Source organism: Macrobrachium rosenbergii, chromosome 27, assembly GCF_040412425.1.
Source record: "Macrobrachium rosenbergii isolate ZJJX-2024 chromosome 27, ASM4041242v1, whole genome shotgun sequence".
Taxonomy (NCBI): Eukaryota; Metazoa; Arthropoda; class Malacostraca; order Decapoda; family Palaemonidae; genus Macrobrachium; species Macrobrachium rosenbergii.
Window position 1 is genome coordinate 36,403,612 of NC_089767.1, and position 21,037 is coordinate 36,424,648.

Sequence of the window (21,037 nt, forward strand, 5' to 3'; positions counted from 1 at the left end):
TGTATCATTAATATTTGAATGATTTGATTAAATGTATCTATTTGATAAAATTTTTATTTTTATTAAATTTATAACTGTATTTATATTTGCCTTTACCTCTTAAAACCTGTTTTGAAAGAGAAGCAATACAAACTGTTGTGACCATGTCTGCATTTGTTTACTAGACAATAACAACAATACGATCGTTTTCCAACCTTAAAAATTAAATCACTGCGAGATCGTAATTCACAGATATTCGTTTGTTTATAAATCCGCTGTAATTTCAATCCAAAAATCTTTTATTAACGTGATATACAAAGGCTAAAAGTAATCAAATATTATTTCAAAGAAAACCCAGGCTTCTAGAATGACCTACTTTCAACATTATCATCGTCTCTGCCAACGCCGAGCGACACAAAGGGCCTTTGTGAAATTCAGTCATTCATGTCTTTTTTTTGTGTTTTCACCTCCACAAATTCCCACTCATCTCCAATCTCCCGTTTCACAGTTCTCTTCCAGTTAGGTCTAGGTTATCCAGCTCTTCCTTTGTTTTAATTCAGAGACCGATGAACAAAATTTTATCCTGTTATTTCTTGTGTGTGTGTGTTTCATAAAACCATATATGTATACACACGCCACACACACACACACGCACACACACACACACACACACACACACACACACACATACATATATATATATATATATATATATATATATATATATATATATATATATATATACATATATATATATATGTATATATATATATATATATATATATATATATATATATATATATATATATATATATGTATATGTATATATATAATATATATATATATATATATATATATATATATATATATATATATATATATATATATATATATATATATATATATATACACATAAGAAAGTGCATGCTTTCACAAGTAAAATCACTTATTTGCATGACATGGTGCCTGAGACTATTAATGTGAATTCCTAAAACCACTGAAAACTTTCGTAAGTTGGTTTGAAAATGAAACTCATTTGCATGAGACATTTATTTCGAAGATAAGTACTTTTATAGATTAAAAAATAACGCTTGAGAATTCCAAGGCTCCACTTTCTGAAGAAAGTGAAAAAGCGAATTGCCACGCATCCTTTAAATGCTTATCCGTAAAATTTGCTTACAAGGAAAGCAATTCAAGCAAACATGAAGCCAGCTTTACTAAGTTAGAGAACCGTAATTAGAACTTTCCAGCAGCAGAAGATGACAGGAACTCGCAAGCGAAGACAAGGGTAGCAAGAACGAGGCCTCCTCCAACAAGCATGAATAAGGCCTGGAATATGAAAAAGGAGGGTTCTTGAACCGATCTTTAGAAAATAAATAAACTTGATATTTAACCTTTTACTACTCTAGCGGGCGTGGCTCCAGAACTCTCTACACTTTCAGCTTGCAGCAAATATTACTGGATGTGCTCTTGTCGAACTTGGTTTGAAAATGAAACTTTTGCTGGACATTTATTTCGAAGATAAGTACTTTTATAGATTAAAAAATAACGCTTGAGAATTCAAAGCCTTGGATCCAAATGCAAGAATATGACGTAATTCCAGTGCCTGTAAAAGGGTTCGAACTCGCATCCAGAGTATCATAACAAAGTCACATTGCCGACCTGACCACGAGAAGGCAACATGTCCTCGTTCCGATACTCTGGATGCTGGTTCGAATCCTACTACGGACAACAGAATTACTTCATGTTCTTGCATTTGGATCTCAGGCTTTGTAGTGACGAGCATATCCAAAATAGTGAAGAATTCGAGGAGTTAAGAGGGAATGTGGCTATTACAATTACATATGTATCTGGTAAAGAGTGACCAGTAGAGTCTATATACATTATTGGATGTGTTGCTATAACTAACCTGCTGGTTATATACCTTATTCGCTTCTTGGATTATCAAAAACATGATGTAATTTTTACTGAACGGGCTTAAAATGCTATAACTAGCCTGGAAATCACATCCAGGCCCTCTTGCTTGTGAAATTAGTATCTTAAACATTAGACCACAACACCTTAGTTTCATATATTTATTTATATATATATATATATATATATATATATATATATATATATATATATATATATATATATATATATATACTGTATATATATGCATATTTATATATAAACATGTATATAAGTATGTTATATACTATGTATATATATATATATATATATATATATATATATATATATATATATATATATGTATATATATATATATATATATATATATATATATATATATATATACTATATATATATATATATGAGACTGTTACCATTATCATTACTAGACTCAATATTGCTACTCACCCACAGATCCAAGAGACTATATGGTTCGTGTGCTTTGACCTTGGTGGGCATCTTGAGGCAGTGGGTCATGTTGGGCATCTGGTCAATTGCCCACTTTTCGTAGATCCCAGACTCCGTGATGGACTGAATTCTGTGAAAGATAAGTAATAAGTACATCACAATTATGTTAGAAGATGAATACGCTTCATACGTACTTCAGATCTGAATCAAAGAAATGCCAAGCACCGGGGCCTATGAGGTCATTCAGCGCTGAAACGGAAATTGACAGTAAAAGGTCTGAAAGGTGTAACAGGAAGAAAACCTAAAAGCAGTTGCACTATGAATCAGTTGTTAGGAGAGGGTGGAAAATAAGACGGAAGAAAGAGAATATGAAAGGAGGTACAGTAAAAGGAACGAAAGGGGTTGCAGCTAGGGGCCGAAGGCAAGCTGCAAAGAACCTTAAGCAATGCCTACAGTGCACAGCATGAGGTACACTGTTGGCACTACCCCCTACGGGGACTTATATAGATGAATAGTACTTTATATATACTTCAGATTATGTATAAGAATGGTTTGTTTGTTTTTTGTAATTGATGGTGCGTATAAAACTATCTGAACGTTAAATTGTTCTTATATAAATGGGACATGAGAAAAAATTGTAGAGGATTTGTTAAGGTGTAAAATCTTCCTTTCGATCGTTTTTAAATAAAATCCCTTTATAGATTTTACTTCCTCAGTAGCGAAACAAGAAAATAGGCCTACGTGAAAAAAGTAACATAATGATAACCTCAGTTGTAATAGAAATCTTCAGCAGTATAAAAAACAAGTAAAAAATGCGCCGAAGTTTGTTCGTCGCAATCGAGTTTTCTATACAGTGTATAATGCTGTATGAAACTCTCAACCACGGCCCATGAAATTCCCAGCCGCGACCCATGAAAATTTCAGCCACGGCCCGGTGGTGGTCTGTGTTGCTGGCACCTATAATGGCGCCTGACTCACTATCATGGCTAACCTTAATTAAAATAAAAACTACTGAGGCTAGAAGGCTGAAATTTGGTGTGCTTGATGATTGGATGGTGGATGATCAACATACCAATTTGCAGCCCTCTAGCCTCAGTAATTTTTAAGATCTGAGGGCGGACAGAAAAAGAGCGGACGGACAGACAAATAGCCATCTCAATAGTTTTACAGAAAACTAAAGACAGGTTTATTACTGTAGAATGCGACCTACTGACTTCTATATTCTAATTCAGTATTCGGTTCTTATTAAATAAGCTTTCTTCCGTAATGGAGGGAAGACTAACTTGGTTTTTTTTTATTTTTATTTTTTTTTTATTTAGGGATTTACCTTACGTTCATCAACTCTCGCAGCGGGCTTCCTTTGCTGACGATCATTGCATAAATAAGTTGCCAGAAGTTCCCCGTTGACATGTAAAAGTCACAGCGACCTGCAAAACGTAGTTTTTAACTCTTCGGAACAAAACACACACACACACATATATATATATATATATATATATATATATATATGTGTGTGTGTGTGTACATGTGTGTGTGTGTGTATTGTAACAAGCACAATGCCTTCTTAATTCTTCACACTGTTCGGATACGCTTGTCACTACAAAGCCTGAGATCCAAATGCAAGATTAAGAAGAAATTCTGAAGGCACGTCCTATAAACTGCACATTAACACTCGTCACACCTTTTTACCTTAATGTCTCTACTTCTAAGATATTAAGGTCATCTGTTCACCTCATTTTCTCGTTCTTCCTTTAACCCCTTTTCTCAAAGCTCTAAGGCGATCTTACTTGCCAATCTTACCTGTCAACCTTCAAATGAAGCCTGCAATCTAAGCAAAGGTGATGGAGTGGTGCAATGCGCATAACTGTGCAAATGTGAAATCTAGAAGGTAACTCACAAGCTTCTTGAATTTCTAAGTCTGCGAGAGAGTGTAACCTGTATTAGAACTGGGGTATAAATTTCAGGCCAAAGGCCAAGCATTGGGACCTCTGAGGTCATTCAGCAGTGAAAGGGAAATTGAGAGGAAAGGTGGTTTGGAAGGTGTAACAGGAGGAAAACCTTTTGCAGTTGCATTGCGAAACAACTGTTAGGAAAGGGTGGAAAGCAAGATGGAAGAAAGCGAATATGACCGAAGATGCAGCACAAGGAATGAAAGTGGTTGCAGCTAGGGTCAGAAGGGACGCTTGCAGAGAACCTTAAGTAACGCCTACAGTGAGCTGCGTGAGGTACACTGACGGCACTAGTTCCCTATGGGAATGTGTAACCTGTCAGACTGAAATAATCTGAGTAGATCTTGCGGCAGACGACGTTCTCCACCAACATGGCGTAGTGGCCTTTGGGAATGAGGGAATAAGCGGCTCCGTAAGTCTCGCTCGCCTTCACGTATTTAGCTCGGGTGAGACTAGCTTTGGCTAGTTCGTAGTAAATGCCGCTTTGCACAGTCTGTGAGTGGATGAGAAAGTGTTCGGGTTTATTTTTTGGAAAAATGGGCGAAAATCAAATGAAGGTAGATAGAATATACAATTTAGGCCGAAAGGCCAAGCGCTGAGACTTACGAGGAAAGGAAAATCGAGAGTAAGAGGTTTAAAAGGTGTAACAGGAGGAAAGCCCCGCAGTTGCACTCTGAAACAACAATAGGAGAGGGTGGAAAGAAAGATATAAGAAAGAGAAAATAAACGGGGGCACAGTAAAAGGAATGAAAGGGGCCGAAGGGACGCTGCAAAGAACCTTAAGTAATGCTCGCAGTGCGCCGCGTGATCTGCGCTGACGGCACTACCCTCTACGAGAGAGAGAGAGAGAGAGAGAGAGAGAGAGAGAGAGAGAGAGAGAGAGAGAGAGAGAAAGTTTACCTGCAAGTGAGCGGTGAGCGCCGTAGATCCTTCCATCAAGATATTTAAAGTCTTGTCATCAAGAACGTCTCTCAGAGAATCGTATTTCACCGGGACATTCTTGACTGCTAGAAGTGACGTCAGCGCACCGCTGTCGAAAAACAAAAGACAGTCTTCACGTTATAGAACTGAATTGAATAAAGAATTTGGGCCAAAGGCCAAGCACTGGGACCTAAGAGGTCAATCAACGCTGAAACGAAAATTGACAGTAAAAGGTTTGAAAGGTGTAACAGGAGGAAAACCTCGCAGTTGCACTGTGAAACAATTGTTAGGAGAGGGTGAAAAGTAAGATGGAAGAAAGAGAATATGAAAGGAGGTACAGTAAAAGGAACGAAAAGGGTTGCAGCTACGGGCCGAAGGCAAGCTGCAAAGAACCTTAAGTAATGCCTACAGTGCATCGCATGAGGTGCGCTGACGGCACTAGCCCTTTACGGGAAGTCTTCACTTTATTATGACATTTTACGTTAAATTTTACGTAAATACTCGTGATATTTCACCTTCATATTTACGTAAATACTTTCTGCAAGAACGAAGGGTAAAGAACTCCTTCTGGAAAGAAAATTTTTGCTATAAGGTAAAGAATCATAGATTTCAACAGAAATTTATCTTTTTATTAATTACCTGCTGCGTAAGTGGTTTAACGTGTTGCTGATGAGTCCTCTGTATAGGTGTATAAACTAGCTACTCCTTATCAGGAATATAAATTGGATCATAAAAAATTCAGGCCAAAAGCCAATCGCTGAGACCTATGAGGTCATTCAGCCCTGAGAATCAAGTTGAAACAGTTGTTAGGAGAGGGTTGAGGAAAGTAAGGTGGAGGAATGAGAATTTGAACGGAGGTATAGTAAAAGGAATGCAAGGGGTTCAGTGGCGTAGCTGGCATTCCATCAGGGTGGCCCGTAGGTGGGGCCAAGATATTTTTGGGCGGGCCAAAGAAAATGACACAAAACTAATGTACCAATTTTGTAATTAGTAAAATATACTATTTTCGAATGTATATATATCAATGTGAATGAAGGAAAATAATAGTATTAGCAATTAGTAAACCTGTACTTGAAATTATAGAGCTCAATTTTCAATCAATTTTCTACTCTTGCTATAGCATATACATCAAATACCGTATGGGTTAAAGTTTAGCTACAAAGGGAATTTCAACGGGGGGGGGGGGGGGGCAAGCATCTGACTTGGGGGGCATCCCTGGCGCCCCCATAGCGACGTCACTGAAAGTGTTGCAGCTAAGGGCCGAAGGGACGCCTCAAGGAACCTTAAGCAATACCTGTATTGCACCGTGAGAGGTGGAACGATGGCGTTACTCTCCTAACGGGGCATTCCTGATAAGATTTTCGTTAATTTTATTCTACTTTGAGGGTGAAAGTAAAAGTTATTATCACTTTACCTGTAGCTCCGCGTAACGATGAAAATGACGATCGCCCAAATAAAACAGGTCATCTGCAGGGCCAAGCCGTTAGGCTTCCATGGGAAAGCTGTGATGAGTATTTTGATAATTAAGAAGCGTCACTCAAAGATACGTGTCTGCGCATGCGTAATATTATTGTTTTTATCTCACCAACACTGGATGACATTCTCTCATGAAAAGAGTGCAGAATGCGGGTGTTTTTTTTAAAGTATTTCATCTACATTTCATGATATTTTCTCATAAAAAAGTGCACGATATTCGTGTTTTTTCATACTTTGAGAAAATGCAACGCTGTAAGTTGCCCAGAAATGCTTCCACAAGCTTCGTGGGCCGCCGAAGCCCAGAATGTTCGTGATGGCAAAGCTGATAATCATTATCGCTACCATCGCAACGAGCAGACCCACCCAGATGAACCACCTGGAATAATAATAATAATAATAATAATAATAATAATAATAATAATAATAATAATAATAATAATAATTTGGAGAATAAAAATGTGCAGATTATCACGAAACATCAACCGCTGGGAAAATACGATTCCAGTACGATTTCTTCTTTTGGATTTGATAATAATAATAATAATAATAATAATAATAATAATAATAATAATAATAATAATAATAATAATAATAATAATAATAATAATAATGAAATGAATGAATGAACAAATAAATGAATAAAAAAATAAATAAATGCATAAATAAATTAATTAATAAATTAATTAATAAAATGAATGAACGAATGAATAAATAAATAAATAAATAAATAAATAAATAAATAAATAAATAAATAAATAAGTGATTGAGTGGATGAATGAATAAAAAATAAATTTACAAAAAAAATATAAAAAAAATGACTGCATGAATGAACAAGTCAATAAAGAAATAAAAAAGTAAATGAATAAAAGAACGAATAAGTAAAAATTGAATGAATGAATGAATAAATTAAAAAATTGACAAATGAATAAATAAATAAATAAATAAATGAATGAATGAAGTGGGCAGCTCACGTAAAGGGTGCCACAAAGCCCCAGGGGTCTGGCATGGGCAGAGGGCGCTGTACAATCACGTGCAGCATCTCGATGAACACAGGGATGGTGAAGTCGACCACTTGGCTCCTGGTGTAGGACATTCCGAAAGGGCCTAGACCTATGTCAGCCTCCTGCAGAAGGAAAATTGCCATTATTATTATTATTATTATTATTATTATTATTATTATTATTATTATTATTATTATTATTATTATTATTATTATTATTATTTATTCGGGCCAAATTGTAAAAGAACCGAATTATATAAGGGCCGAATTTTAAAAGGACCAAATTGTAAACGGACCGAATTGTAAAAGGGCCGAATTGTTAAAGGGTCGAATTTTAAAAGGGCCGAATTGTTAAAGGGTCGAATTTTAAAAGGGCCGAATTTTAAAAGGACCAAATTGTAAACGGACCGAATTGTCAAAGGGCTTAATTGTTAAAGGGTCGACTTATAAAAGGACCGAATTGTAAAAGGACCGAATTGTAAAAGGTCCGAATTCTAAAAAGGCCTAATTCTAAAATGGCCGAATTTTAAAAGGACCGAATTTTAAACAGGACCGAACTGTAAAAGGGTCGAATTGTAAAAGGGCCAAATTGTAAAAGGACCGAACTGTAAAAGGCCCGAATTGTTAAAAGGTCGAATTACAAAAGGGCCGAATTTTAAAAGGTCCGAATTTCGGGGCGAGTGTCAAAACAGAAGGTGGTGTCTTTTTACCCCTCTGAGAACCGTCCCAATCATGCCGTTCCAGGACCCGTTTCCCTGGGGGGCTCCCCAGTATCCGTCGCCCTGGACCACACTGTACCTGGAATTTCAGAGAGTTTTTTATCTGTAAATTTAAGGATCTTTTTGTAATAACATTTGCTCTTTCTTCATATTTTTTAGTTAACATTAAATCTCTCTCTCTCTCTCTCTCTCTCTCTCTCTCTCTCTCTCTCTCTCTCTCTCTCTATCTGTATATATATATATATATATATATATATATATATATATATATATATATATATATATATATATATATATATATATACATACACACACATATATATATACACACACACACATATATATATATATATATAGATAGATAGATAGATAGATAGATAGATAGATAGATAGACAGATAGATAGATAGATATTTATATAGGGAGAGAGAGAGAGAGAGAGAGAGAGAGAGAGAGAGAGAGAGAGAGAGAGAGAGAGAGAGAGAGAGAGAGAGTTTCTCTCACGTGAAATTCATGGCGTGAGCAAGTTCGTCCATGAGTTTTCCCATCGGCCCTGTGATGACCGTTTTGCCCATGACCTGAGGAGACCTGCCCTTAGAGCCTTCCTCGATGTCGGTTCTGATGTAGACGTGGGGCGGCCACTCTTCCGCGGCGACTCGGAAGTGAGGCGCCCTTGGGAAGCTGTCAAAATAAGAAAGAATAATTTAGGAATTTGGTGGTCCCTACGTTCAGCATTTTATCATAGGCCACCCATTGCATTCTTAATCGGGAAATTGATCTTTTAGGCAAAAACATTTAATCTGGCCTAAGACAATTTCTTTTAGCTAATAATAAAAAACTGGAGTATAAAATTTGGGCCTAAGGCCAAGCTCTGGGACCTATGAGGTCAATCAGCGCTGAGATTGAAATTCAGAGTAAAGGAGGTTTTAAAGGTGTAACAGGAGGAAAACCTTTTGAGGTTGCAATGTGAAACAATTGTTAGGAGAGGGTGGAAAGTAAGATGGAGGAGAGAGAAGATGAACGGAGGTGTAGTAAAAGGAGTGGAAGGGGTTGCAACTAGGGGCCGAAGGGACGCTACAAAGAAACTTTAGTGATGCCTACAGTGCACCGTGTGAGGTACACTGACGGCACTGTACCTTTACGGAGCCTATAGTTAATGGGCTTCCTTTCTAGGTACGGAAGACTTAGCAGTTGATCAAGATTTACTTATAGAGAATTTCTTATAGCGTAGCGATTTATCCTGGGTCTGAAAAATATTCTGGTTGGTCAAAACTAACAGACATCTTCCCACAGTCAGATATATCACGATAAAAACCCAACTTACCTAAACTGCATAGAACGATGGCTATTGACAGCATCCCACGCAGGTGCCTTCCAGTCATATTTAACAGCCACCGCCCGTGGACTTGCCCCAGTGGCGTTCGAAGCCCCTGGGGAAAAAAAGGATTGGAAAATATACTGTAGGGTAATACTGGAACCAAAGGCAACCTGGATGTCACTGTACAATGTCATCTTTCCGAGAGCAAAACCTTTGACACGAATCATTTTAATCCAGGTTCACTTTGGCACCTTATCTTAGATCAGCTGTTGTCATGTGGTATTCGTTTATGCTAAAATGTTCCTGGATCATTAAAATTATATTGGGAAAACGATGAAGACTCTTACCAATCAGATGTACGAAGAGAAAGGATATACTGATAAACCACGATGTGTAATCCATGGGTTAGGGTCGAGACTCCTTCTTCTGTTTTCTGTAAGAAGGAGTTTAGAAGATAAGAATGTAAGAAGGAGTTTAGAAAATAAGAATGTAAGAGGGAATTTAGAAGATAAGAATGTAAGAAGGAATTTAGAAGATAAGAATGTAAGGAGTTTAGAAGACAAGAATGTAAGAAGGAATTTAGAAGATAAGAATGTAAGAAGGAGTTTAGAAAATAAGAATAAGAATGTAAGAGGGAATTTAGAAGATAAGAATGTAAGAAGGAATTTAGAAGATAAGAATGTAAGGAGTTTAGAAGACAAGAATGTTTTAGAAGATAAGAATGTAAGAAGGAGTTTAGAAGATAAGAATGTAAGGAGTTTAGAAGATAAGAATGTAAGAAGGAATTTAGAAGATAAGAGTGTAAGGAATTTAGAAGATAAGAATGTAAGAAGGAGTTTAGAAGATAAGAATGTAAGAATGAATTTAGAAGATGAGAATGTAAGAAGGGATTTAGAAGATAAGAATATAAGAACGAATTTAGAAGATAAGAATTTAGGAAGGAATTTAGAATATAAGAATGGAAGAAAGAATATACAAGTTAATAACGCAAGAGGAAATTTAATAGAAGATAATCATGTAAGAAGGAATTTAGAAGATAATAATGCTGGAAGGGGTGATCTGGAAGAGAAGTCGCAGCAAATGGCGAAAGACAGTGTCGACTCAAGGTGGAAGTTTAAAAAAATGACAGCTAACATCAGCAAGTTCCTGAGTGTCAACGCAAGACAGGGGAATGGAAACATGAATGTTTTATGGATAACTGAAGAATGGAACCAGAGGAGAGGTGATAATGAAGTGAAGGATATAAGAATGAATGAAGTGGTAAGAAATATGATGTAGTAATAAGACACTGTAAGACCAAATGGTAAGAACGTGAGCTAAGGTAACAAAATGGACATTGGTGTTTTTTCAGATGGTTTGGGATCAGAAGGAGAATATTTTCTTTGCAGAAAAACTGAGCTAAGACTGATGGAAATCTGGCGAAAGTCTACTCAGTAACGAATGTAGAAGTTATCATTTCTAATGAGCCATTTCTCTCTATACAAGATAAAGGAATGATGCTACATTTGTTACAGAAGACTTGAAGGTGATTCAAATATTTAGGCAAAAGGAGAAACGATCGCAAGATGTGCTGACTTCAAGATGCACAACTAAACCGTAACCCCTTCCAATGACAACTGGATCCCTACTAACTCCATGTAAAGGAGAGGGTTCTAACCTTCAACAGCACAGGCGCAATCTGTCAGACTCTGTACTTATAGTGCAGATGGAGGCAGTTTGAGCAGCAATTGCTACCCGCATTTTTTCGTTTTTTATCTCGACGTTCGCTACCGCTAACAATTCTCTATCACTTTTATCCACTTTTCTTTCTAAAAAGTCAAGAAAGGAAAGAAAAATGTGAATTCTTCTTGACGTTAAGACTACGAGACGAGCAGGTGTTCGGTGCCTGAGTTTTTTCTCGTCTTTTATTCATGTTTTGGACTGAGATGGTGCAGGCTTCTGAAAAGGTTCCGACACACAAAAAAAGCTAAGAATAAAAAAAAAAAAAATAAAGGCTTTGTCCGACTTACGGTTTGAGAGTTTAACAATTACTGTTAAGATTTCTTTTTTCAGATTTTATTCCTTCAGGGACTTCAGTATTTGCCTTGCTAATAAGAGCAGACTATATCTAGCATCTGTTACTGTCGCTAAATGTCGATGCGTTCGGTGGTAGCCATGAGAGAAAGGAGCCATACAAACATTGTTCCTCAGATAAATTTCAAATCAGGACTTTTGAGCATACTAGGCTCTCTCTCTCTCTCTCTCTCTCTCTCTGTCTCTCTCTCTCTCTCTCTCTCTCTCTCTCTCTCTCTCTATCTATCTGTCTATCTATCTATCTATCTATATATATATATATATATATATATATATATATATATATATATATATATATATATATATATATATATATATACTGTATATTATATATATTCATATCATCATATCTAGAACGAATCTCCTTAGAATTGTTGTGCAGTGAATTTCACGTAATTGATAAAAGGTCCGTCTACTGTTGAAAGGGAGAAAGACCTTCGCCCCTCCCCTACACACACACAAATACACAGACACACCGAGCACGAATGATAGAAGTATAAGATTTCTTATTTATTGTCTTTGTTCAGTGATGTCGTTTATTCTTTTCTAATAATAGAGGAACGTAACTTCTTCCCCTCCCTTTATCTTCCCTTCACCCTCCCCTCCCATTCACCCTCCCATCCCCCTCCCCTCCACCTTCCTCTTCCGCTTCCCCTACATTTCCCCTCCCCTCCCTTTCTCCGTTTCCCATCCTCCTCTATCTTCTCACTTCTTTCCCCTTTCCCCTTCCTTCTACCTTATTTCCTCCCCTCCCCCCTCACCCTACCCTCTGTCCTCCCACTGCTCGTAGACTGTTATTCAAAGTTTTAACGGGGATACCCCTAGGTTGTTATTCGGATTTTTTCCAGGCAGCGCCGGGTTGGTTAGCTAGTATGTGCATACATATATAAATACAATATATATATATATATATATATATATATATATATATATATATATATATATATATATATATATATATATATATAAACAAAACAGTCTCGATCTTTCAGAACAACATCGATCTTTTTGGAACATAAACAAAAAGGGGAAAAATTCAGCAACCTAATGAACCCAGCTGTAAATAATACGAACAGCACAAAGGCGGCGGTGGGACGGGGTTGTGGGGGGAGGAGTCGAGGTATTTATAGCTGAGGGCAACAGAGTATTAGGGATTGGGCGAGGTGATAAAGAGGAGGGGGAAGGGAGGGGAGGAAACACCGTTAGCGGGAGGGGAGGTTGTGATGGAGATATGGAGATATTCCTGGAATGGGTTCTATCAATAGAGCCGAGTCTTCTCGAGTGAGATGTAGACTATACTCTGGGAGCTCGGTGCTGTGGGAAGCTCAGCGTTTAAAAGTTAGTATGGATTCATCACGTTAAATTGACGAGTTAATAGTCAGTTTTGAATATTTAATGTTAGTGTGGATGCATCTGTTAAATTGATGAGTCGATTGTCAGTTTTGAAATTCTCCTGAGGGTATTAAAGACTAACGAACGTGCAGAATTTCACTTATGAGACTAGAAGTCAACTTAGATGCTTCAGGCTTAGTGGTTTGGTCTTGGTAATATTGTTTGTGACTGGATCGCATTATCTATCCATAACTTGAATTGTTACAGGTGCTGAATAAATTATTCTGTAAGTAAAGTCCTTGATAGATTTGTAACTAAAACTTCAAATTTATGAGATTTGTTCGAATATGTTAAATATAAACGGTAATAAATGGTCAAGGTATTAACACAGGAGTTCCCATATTTTTATGCTTAGCTGGCAAGATGGGAGTTTGCACTCGAGGTTACATTACGTAAGTCTGCCGCGACTGTCGTTTGTTTTGACTCAAGTATACAGTGTGCACCAATTCAAAATCACGCCTGATTCTATTTTCACACGAAAAGTGGCTGATGAAACTACATCCGTAACAAGATACCTGGTCCCAATCGCAGTGAAGATAAAGCTGGTCTAAGCAACTGTACAGTGGCTGGCCTAATTGCACCTTGGTAACGTTAATTAATGTAATAAAGAGGTGCTTCGACGCGAAGTAATTTCAAATCATAAACAGTCCTTTGATTATCAAATAGCGTGCATCTTAAAAGATTAAATTAAAAAAAAAAGGGTTGAAGGAGGTTTTATCTCGGATTTCTATGTAAGAGAATTCTTGTTACCCGCGTGGACATCAACTATATTTTTTTCCCATTAATTTTGCCCCATAAAGAACAATATTGTTCTCTAAAGAAATCCATTACCCAAACTTTATAAAAATCAATGTATCGATAAACGTTAATTGTATCGGTTTTCATGGCCTTATTTGTCAATGCGTAACGAGACACCCATAGGCCTAGAGTAAGAGGAAAGGGCCGGACGAATGGACTTATAGAACTACGGTGCAGGTGGGCCTAAATTTTCACCATATTTGCCCGCCTTAGTTTGTTTTGTTCTCATGTTGTAGGCGGATGGAGATTGATTAGTTCTCTCTCTCTCTCTCTCTCTCTCTCTCTCTCTCTCTCTCTCTCTCTCATAACTGATGCGAGGAGATTCAAGAATATAATGAGACCTAAAATAACCACTTCAAATCTCATGCCAGAAAGGCATTCGACAAGCCTTACCTACCTACCTTCCATCCTCTCTCTCTCTCTCTCTCTCTCTCTCTCCTAACATTACTGCTTTCAATAACTGCAGCAAATAATAGCATCCAAGTCCACCCGAGGGAGGGCCTCGACGAGGTAATACCTGACCGGGGGTGGAGTGGTGGGGGTGGAGGGATTGACCCAATCAACAGGAATGGAATGGAATATAGAGTTTAGGCCAAAGGCCAAGCACTGGGACCTATAAGGTCATTCAGCGCTGGAAAAGAAAATGAGAGTAGGTAGGTTTGAAAGGCGTAACAGGAGGAAAACCTCGCAGTTGCACTACGAAATAATTATTAGGAGAGGGTGGATAGCAAGATGGAAGAAAGAGAATGTGAATAGCGGTATAGTAAAATGAATGAAAGGGGGACGAATCAACAGGTAAAACCCACAGGTAGAATCTCTCTCCCATTGCCAAAATGTTTAGCGTCAATGAATTGCCTCTACGTGTCTATCACACAAAGCCAAGCGCACCTTTTGCCAAGAAACAGCCTACCTCTTGATCAAACTTTTTTATTTATTGTTTCACGGCCTAACACACCCTCTCGATCATTGACGAATTGCATCATCGATACATTTTTAACGTGTCGTAATAGCTGCCTCTTCCGGCTTGCATATTTATTATTTTTATTGTCACTCATACAATGGAGTTCTTGACTTCGTTGTATTGTTAATGCATAGTTGATAATGTTCGTTTTCTTTATATATCACTCGAAAGGCAGGATTCCGTCCCGTGGTGAGTTAGAATTTTATTTCTATGAAACACGTTTTCATGTGTTCATTTCCATATATATATATATATATATATATATATATATATATATATATATATATATATATATATATATATATATATATATATATATATATATATATATAACTGTATAAACACATATATATATACATATATATAAATGTTATATATATATATATATATATATATATATATATATATATATATATATATATATATATATATATATATATTAAACAACATTAAGCCACAAATATCGTGTCATATCCAGTTCACTACACCTCGGGGATAACTTACACCCAAGGGCAATTATAACTTATAAGTCACTCGAGGGCAATTATAACTTATAAGAGCTTCGTTTAGAAACAATGACGATGAAGCACTTGCCAGTTGCAATTATTCTCCTTGGGTTTAGTTATTCTCTAGGTGTGGTGAACTAGATATTGAACGGAGTTTGCGCCTTAATATCTGGGAATATAAAAAATGACACGGCGTATGAGACAAATTCTTTTACACACACACACACACACACACACACACACATATATATATATATATATATATATATATATATATATATATATATATATATATATATATATATATATATATATATATCACACACACACACATATATATATAAATGTGTGTGTGTTTTCCCATTTTTTTTATTAACTTACTCAGTTGAAAACCAGATTAGGCTGAATTCTCCATTTCGCAGGTTAATCAGTTAAAGAAGAAAGATTGTTAGATTCATAATTTTAATCAGTTATTAAGAAAGTAAGCTAGATTCTCCATTTCATCAGCGCATTAAGCTAAAAAAAGAAAATGGTATACGAACAAGATATGAGCGAAAACTAGATAAAAGGAGTCTCTTACAATTAAACAGGAGAAAAATAAACAGTAAAACAAGTAAAAAATGCGCCGAAGTTTCTTCGGCGCAATCGAGTTTTCTGTACAGCCGCTACAGCGTATAATCAAGACCACCGAAAATAGATCTATCTTTTGGGTGGTCTGGGTATAATGCTGTATGAGCCTCGGCCCACGAAACTTCAACCACTGCCCGGTGGTGGCCTATCCCACATCGTTGCCAGAAGCACGATCATGGGTAAATTTAACCTTCAATAAAATCAAAAGTACTGAGGCTAGAGGGCTGCAGTGTGGTATTTTTGATGATTGGAGGGTGGATGATCAACATACCAATTTGCAGCCCTCTAGCCTCAGTAGTTTTTAAGATCTGAGGGTGGACAGAAAAAGCGCCGACAGAATAAAGTGCTGACGGACAGACAAAGCCGAACAATGCTTTTCTTTTACAGAAACTAAAGCCTGGGTTTCGTTAACAGAGGCGTAACCCCAAGAGCACCTTACCACTTCATAACTGGTGGCGTCAGACGTTGAGCAGACTCCTTCCCTGCTTGTTTATTCGGGCCTGGGACCGGCACCGAGTTGGGCTGGCTTGCCCACTCACTATCTAGGTTAAAGGAAGTGCCCAGGGAGAGAGAGAGAGAGAGAGAGAGAGAGAGAGAGAGAGGAGAGAGAGAGAGAGAGAGAGAGAGAGAGAGAGGTGGAAATCTCCCAGCAGAAACCACACTGGGCACCCAAAGAGAGCCTGAGAAGAAGAAGAAGAAGAAGAAGAAGAAGAAGAAGAAGAAACAAGAGGAGGATGAGAAGGAAATGAACTGAATTGAATATAGAATCTAGGCCAAAGGCCAAGAACTGGGACCTTTGAGGTCATTCAGCGCTGAAACGGAAATTGACAGTAAAAGGTTTGAAAGGTGTAACAGGAGGAAAACCTCCCAGCTGCTCTATAAATCAATTGTTAGGAGAGGGTGGAAAGTATGATGGAAGAAGGAGAATATGAAAGGAGGTACAGTAAAAGAAACGAAAGGGGCTGCAGCTAGGGGCCGAAGGCACGCTACAAAGAACCTTAAGTATTGCCTGCAGTGCATCGCACGAGGTGAGCATGAGGAGTAGGAGGAAGAGGAGGAGGAGGAGGAGGAGAAGATGAGGAAAGAGCAGAGCAAGAGAAGAGGTGGTAAGAGGAGGAAAAGAGAAGAAAGGTAGCAAGGCTAGACTGATAAATCATATGATTGAGAATTGTTTATTTTTTTATAAGGAGTGCAATAGGCCTCTGGGAACACAGAGGGAACCAAGAAGTTCTAGAGGTTGACAATTCCATACAGAAGTCATCAAATTTATTGACTCTTGGGTTCACAATCTCCTCTTAAATATTACTGTTTATCCATAGGTTTTTGTTCTATCAATAAAATTTAAATAAACTGATTCATTTAATTGCATTCCCATTATGTAAGTTATATTATCAACTTGATTCATTATTATTGATTTTAAATTTTTTATTCACTTACTGGATATCCTTCACATTATTCATTATTAATCTACTTTATTCCTATTTTTATTATCTCTATTCTTCTAATGCCATCTCTTTCATTCACATAATTTAGTAATTGTCTTCGTATTTTATTATATGTACAATTTTTTTTATTTTAATTTTAAATTTCAGTGTGTTTACTTATAAAATTTTATTCATTCGCTATTTTCTCTTATTTGTCAGATTAGACAAATGTTTCATTTTGTTATTACTTTATATTTCTAACTTTAGTGTACTCTCATTAATCATATATAACTTATAAACTGTTTTTTAAGCTCGTATATAATTTTGTACAGGAAGATTAAAAATCGTCATCAATCTTCAGATTTTTAATGGGTTCAGAAATCAGTAATGTCTCTCATTGCATCATTATTTTTTTATTTAGTAGGGGACAAAAGGGTCTTTTTATATATACACAAACACTCGCACACCTACTCAAAACAAACACACATTATATATATATATATATATATTTATATATATATATACATATATTTATATATATATACATATATAAATGTATATATCATATATATGATATTATATATATACATACATATATATATGTATATATATATATATATATATATATATATATATATATATATATATATATATATATATTTACTGTATCATATATACATATACATATATATACATACATACATACATACATACATACATATTACATACATATATATATATATATATATATATATATATATATATATATATATATATATATATATTGTATATATATAATTTGTGTAAACGGATGTGCACATGCATATTTATAATATATTAAACATCTCGATATATATATAATTCATACGTGCACGTGTATGTATGAGTATGTATATACATATTAAGGATTATATATATATATATATATATATATATATATATATATATATATATATATATATATACACATACATATGCAAGAACAAATACCTAAATATATTTATAAATATTATATATGTACACATAGAACTCTTTTTTTCATCATTTCAATAAACTTGTGTGTATGGATACCATTTACGAAATCATCTTACCCCACAGCTGTCTTGGAGCTTCAAAAGCTCCCATGCGGCTGTCAGAGAAAGAGCGGTTACGAGGAAAGTGTCAGTTATTTTAAATATCTTATTTAAATATCTTCTACAAAACACGGCCAGAACCTACTTTAAAACACCATAAATATCTTTACTTCCGGCTTCTCATATCGACTAGGCTTAAAGATTCAGTTATTTTAAATATTCTCTTCTACAAAACATGGCCAGACCCTACTTCGGAACACCGTCAATATCTTTATTTTTGGCTTCACTTATCGACTAAGCTTTGCTAAACTTGAATTTGGTTGCGTACGTCATACGAAAGTAATGCTCTCGTGATTAAAATTGCGAAATGTTACGATAATTAAAGAAGGATTAATGCAGCTTACAGTACATAGGCCTACTTGTACGCTCACTCTTATGAATACCCAGGCAAATCTAGTTTTACATGATGGCATCTTCTTTAAAATCGACATAGAACGCTTTAGGCCTACTCAAGTACTAGGAGGTTTTACACGACACTGAAACGGAGCATAGTAGAAACAGTGTACCATCTGCCTACGTAAACTACTGGCGTACGTTGCACACATCTTAGTCTCATACAAAGTAACTTGAAACCCAGTCGAGCAAATTGTTGAAAATTACTACCGACATCACCCTAATAAGTGTTTGTTTTCTTTGTAATTGGTGCAATATTTAGCTAAGTATCTGTTTTGAACGACGACCAAAAGCCATCACATAATACAGATAAAGAAAACCACTAAGTTAGACTAATACCGTTAAGTGATGGGACTACTTTTGGGGCTCCTATAATTTCAACAACCTCGTGTATCATCTCTTGAGAGAACTCATTCACACTAGGATCCTGCTCAGTGACCAAGACGAATGAAAATTATTGAAAGTGCCACCTTTCCTTCTTAATTTTCCAAAAAATTACCAGCTACTCCGGTTAAATTTCTATTTTCCTAGTCTATTCTCATTCCTACCGTAATTCGAATTGATGTAAAGAATTTTTTTCACCCCGATTCATCCATGCTCACAGTAAAACTTACTTGAAAGGGACATATCTGAATTATCGTACCTCACTGCTAACCTGACAACAACAAATCGTTTAGCTAAAATGACATTCTAGTGAGATATCAGTCTAGTAAAACAGAATTCCACATTGATTTTTCTAAGAGATACTAAGCCTAGAATACCACATAAACCCTAGCCTGTCTTTTGTTTTGCTTTTCATTTTCGAAACCAACGGCGTAGGCCTAAGCCGCCTTGCTCTTTTACTGTTTATTTGCAGTAACCTGCGACCAAAACCTAAGTTAACTGATATAAGTATATTTAATACAGAACAGTAGGTCAAGAGCAAAGTGGAATGGCCAAGATGTCCTAAAAATCTGTAAATGTACAAAACTAGTCTTATGAAGTCATCACAGAAATTCAGCTACAACAAACAACTCCACCATGTTTACATCCACTGTGACAAAGGCAGTTACATATTTTACAATGTAGCAGTAGAAACAACAAGAGGATTAACCTCCGTAAAAATTCATAAAATTAGCAACAGTACTACCACTCGAGAGGATTAGCTCTAATGAAATATAATTACACTTTGTGTGTGTCTGAGGCAACTCGAGTTATGAAAAGGTTCGGCGAGATTATTTGGTAATGTTTCTTAGTGAGTTAAAAATTTTCATATTCATCAGTACATTTGCCTACTTATTAGTCATGTATTATATATATATATATATATATATATATATATATATATATATATATATATATATATATATATATATATATATATATGCAGTGGTCAAACAGTGTTTTATTATTTAACTGTGACTTGAAAAGATGCTTCAATAATACATGATGTAATTAATGTCACTTTACGCCCATATTTAACTGCTATCGCAGACCTAAATTAAAATCCGAGTGGTTTAAACAGACGTTGACGATTTGTTATCCGCTTCATACTGAATCAAAAGGTTCCCTTTTACAATGTATACTAATTTACGAACTGCTCAAAAGACACGAGTCACGGCTTCTTACATAGTTACTGTAGCCTACATACATATGCATGTGTACATGTACATACGTATGATTAACGATATCGTGGCTACCTAGACGAAGATATACCATAAGAAAAGAACACTTAAATGCTCCCTTTGCTAAAAAATATCTTTCAGTGAAAGCTATATTGTATTTAGTATGTAGTTTTTCTTAAAATACTTAAAATTACTACCTACCTCAGTAACATGGTCATGACAAAAATAATTGTACTTTTTAAATATTAATTTGTTCCACAGCCAGCTTAGGATTAAACTACGATTGTTCAAATCCGGAAACAATATTGTAAAAGCACATTTAAAACACAACACGGCATCACTCACGAACTTCCAGAACACTGAACATAAATAACAGAGGTCCCTTTCCCAGGTAACGT

The 21,037-nt window shown here is 35.9% G+C and overlaps 1 protein-coding gene across 1 annotated transcript; it reads right to left on the reverse strand.

The window, feature by feature from the left end:
- Window positions 1-1,014: 1,014 nt before the first annotated feature.
- On the reverse strand, window positions 1,015-20,975 carry LOC136853638 (glutamate receptor-like). The gene is made up of 13 exons (XM_067129461.1): window positions 20,841-20,975; window positions 10,073-10,158; window positions 9,732-9,837; window positions 8,912-9,088; window positions 8,400-8,487; window positions 7,661-7,812; window positions 6,923-7,065; window positions 6,628-6,715; window positions 5,193-5,322; window positions 4,608-4,785; window positions 3,671-3,770; window positions 2,344-2,473; window positions 1,015-1,308 (listed from the first exon to the last, which is right to left on the reverse strand). Exons 2-13 carry the CDS (start codon window positions 10,125-10,127, stop codon window positions 1,216-1,218), a joined length of 1,440 nt encoding a protein of 479 aa, XP_066985562.1. The 5' UTR covers window positions 10,128-10,158; window positions 20,841-20,975; the 3' UTR covers window positions 1,015-1,215.
- Window positions 20,976-21,037: the final 62 nt, after the last annotated feature.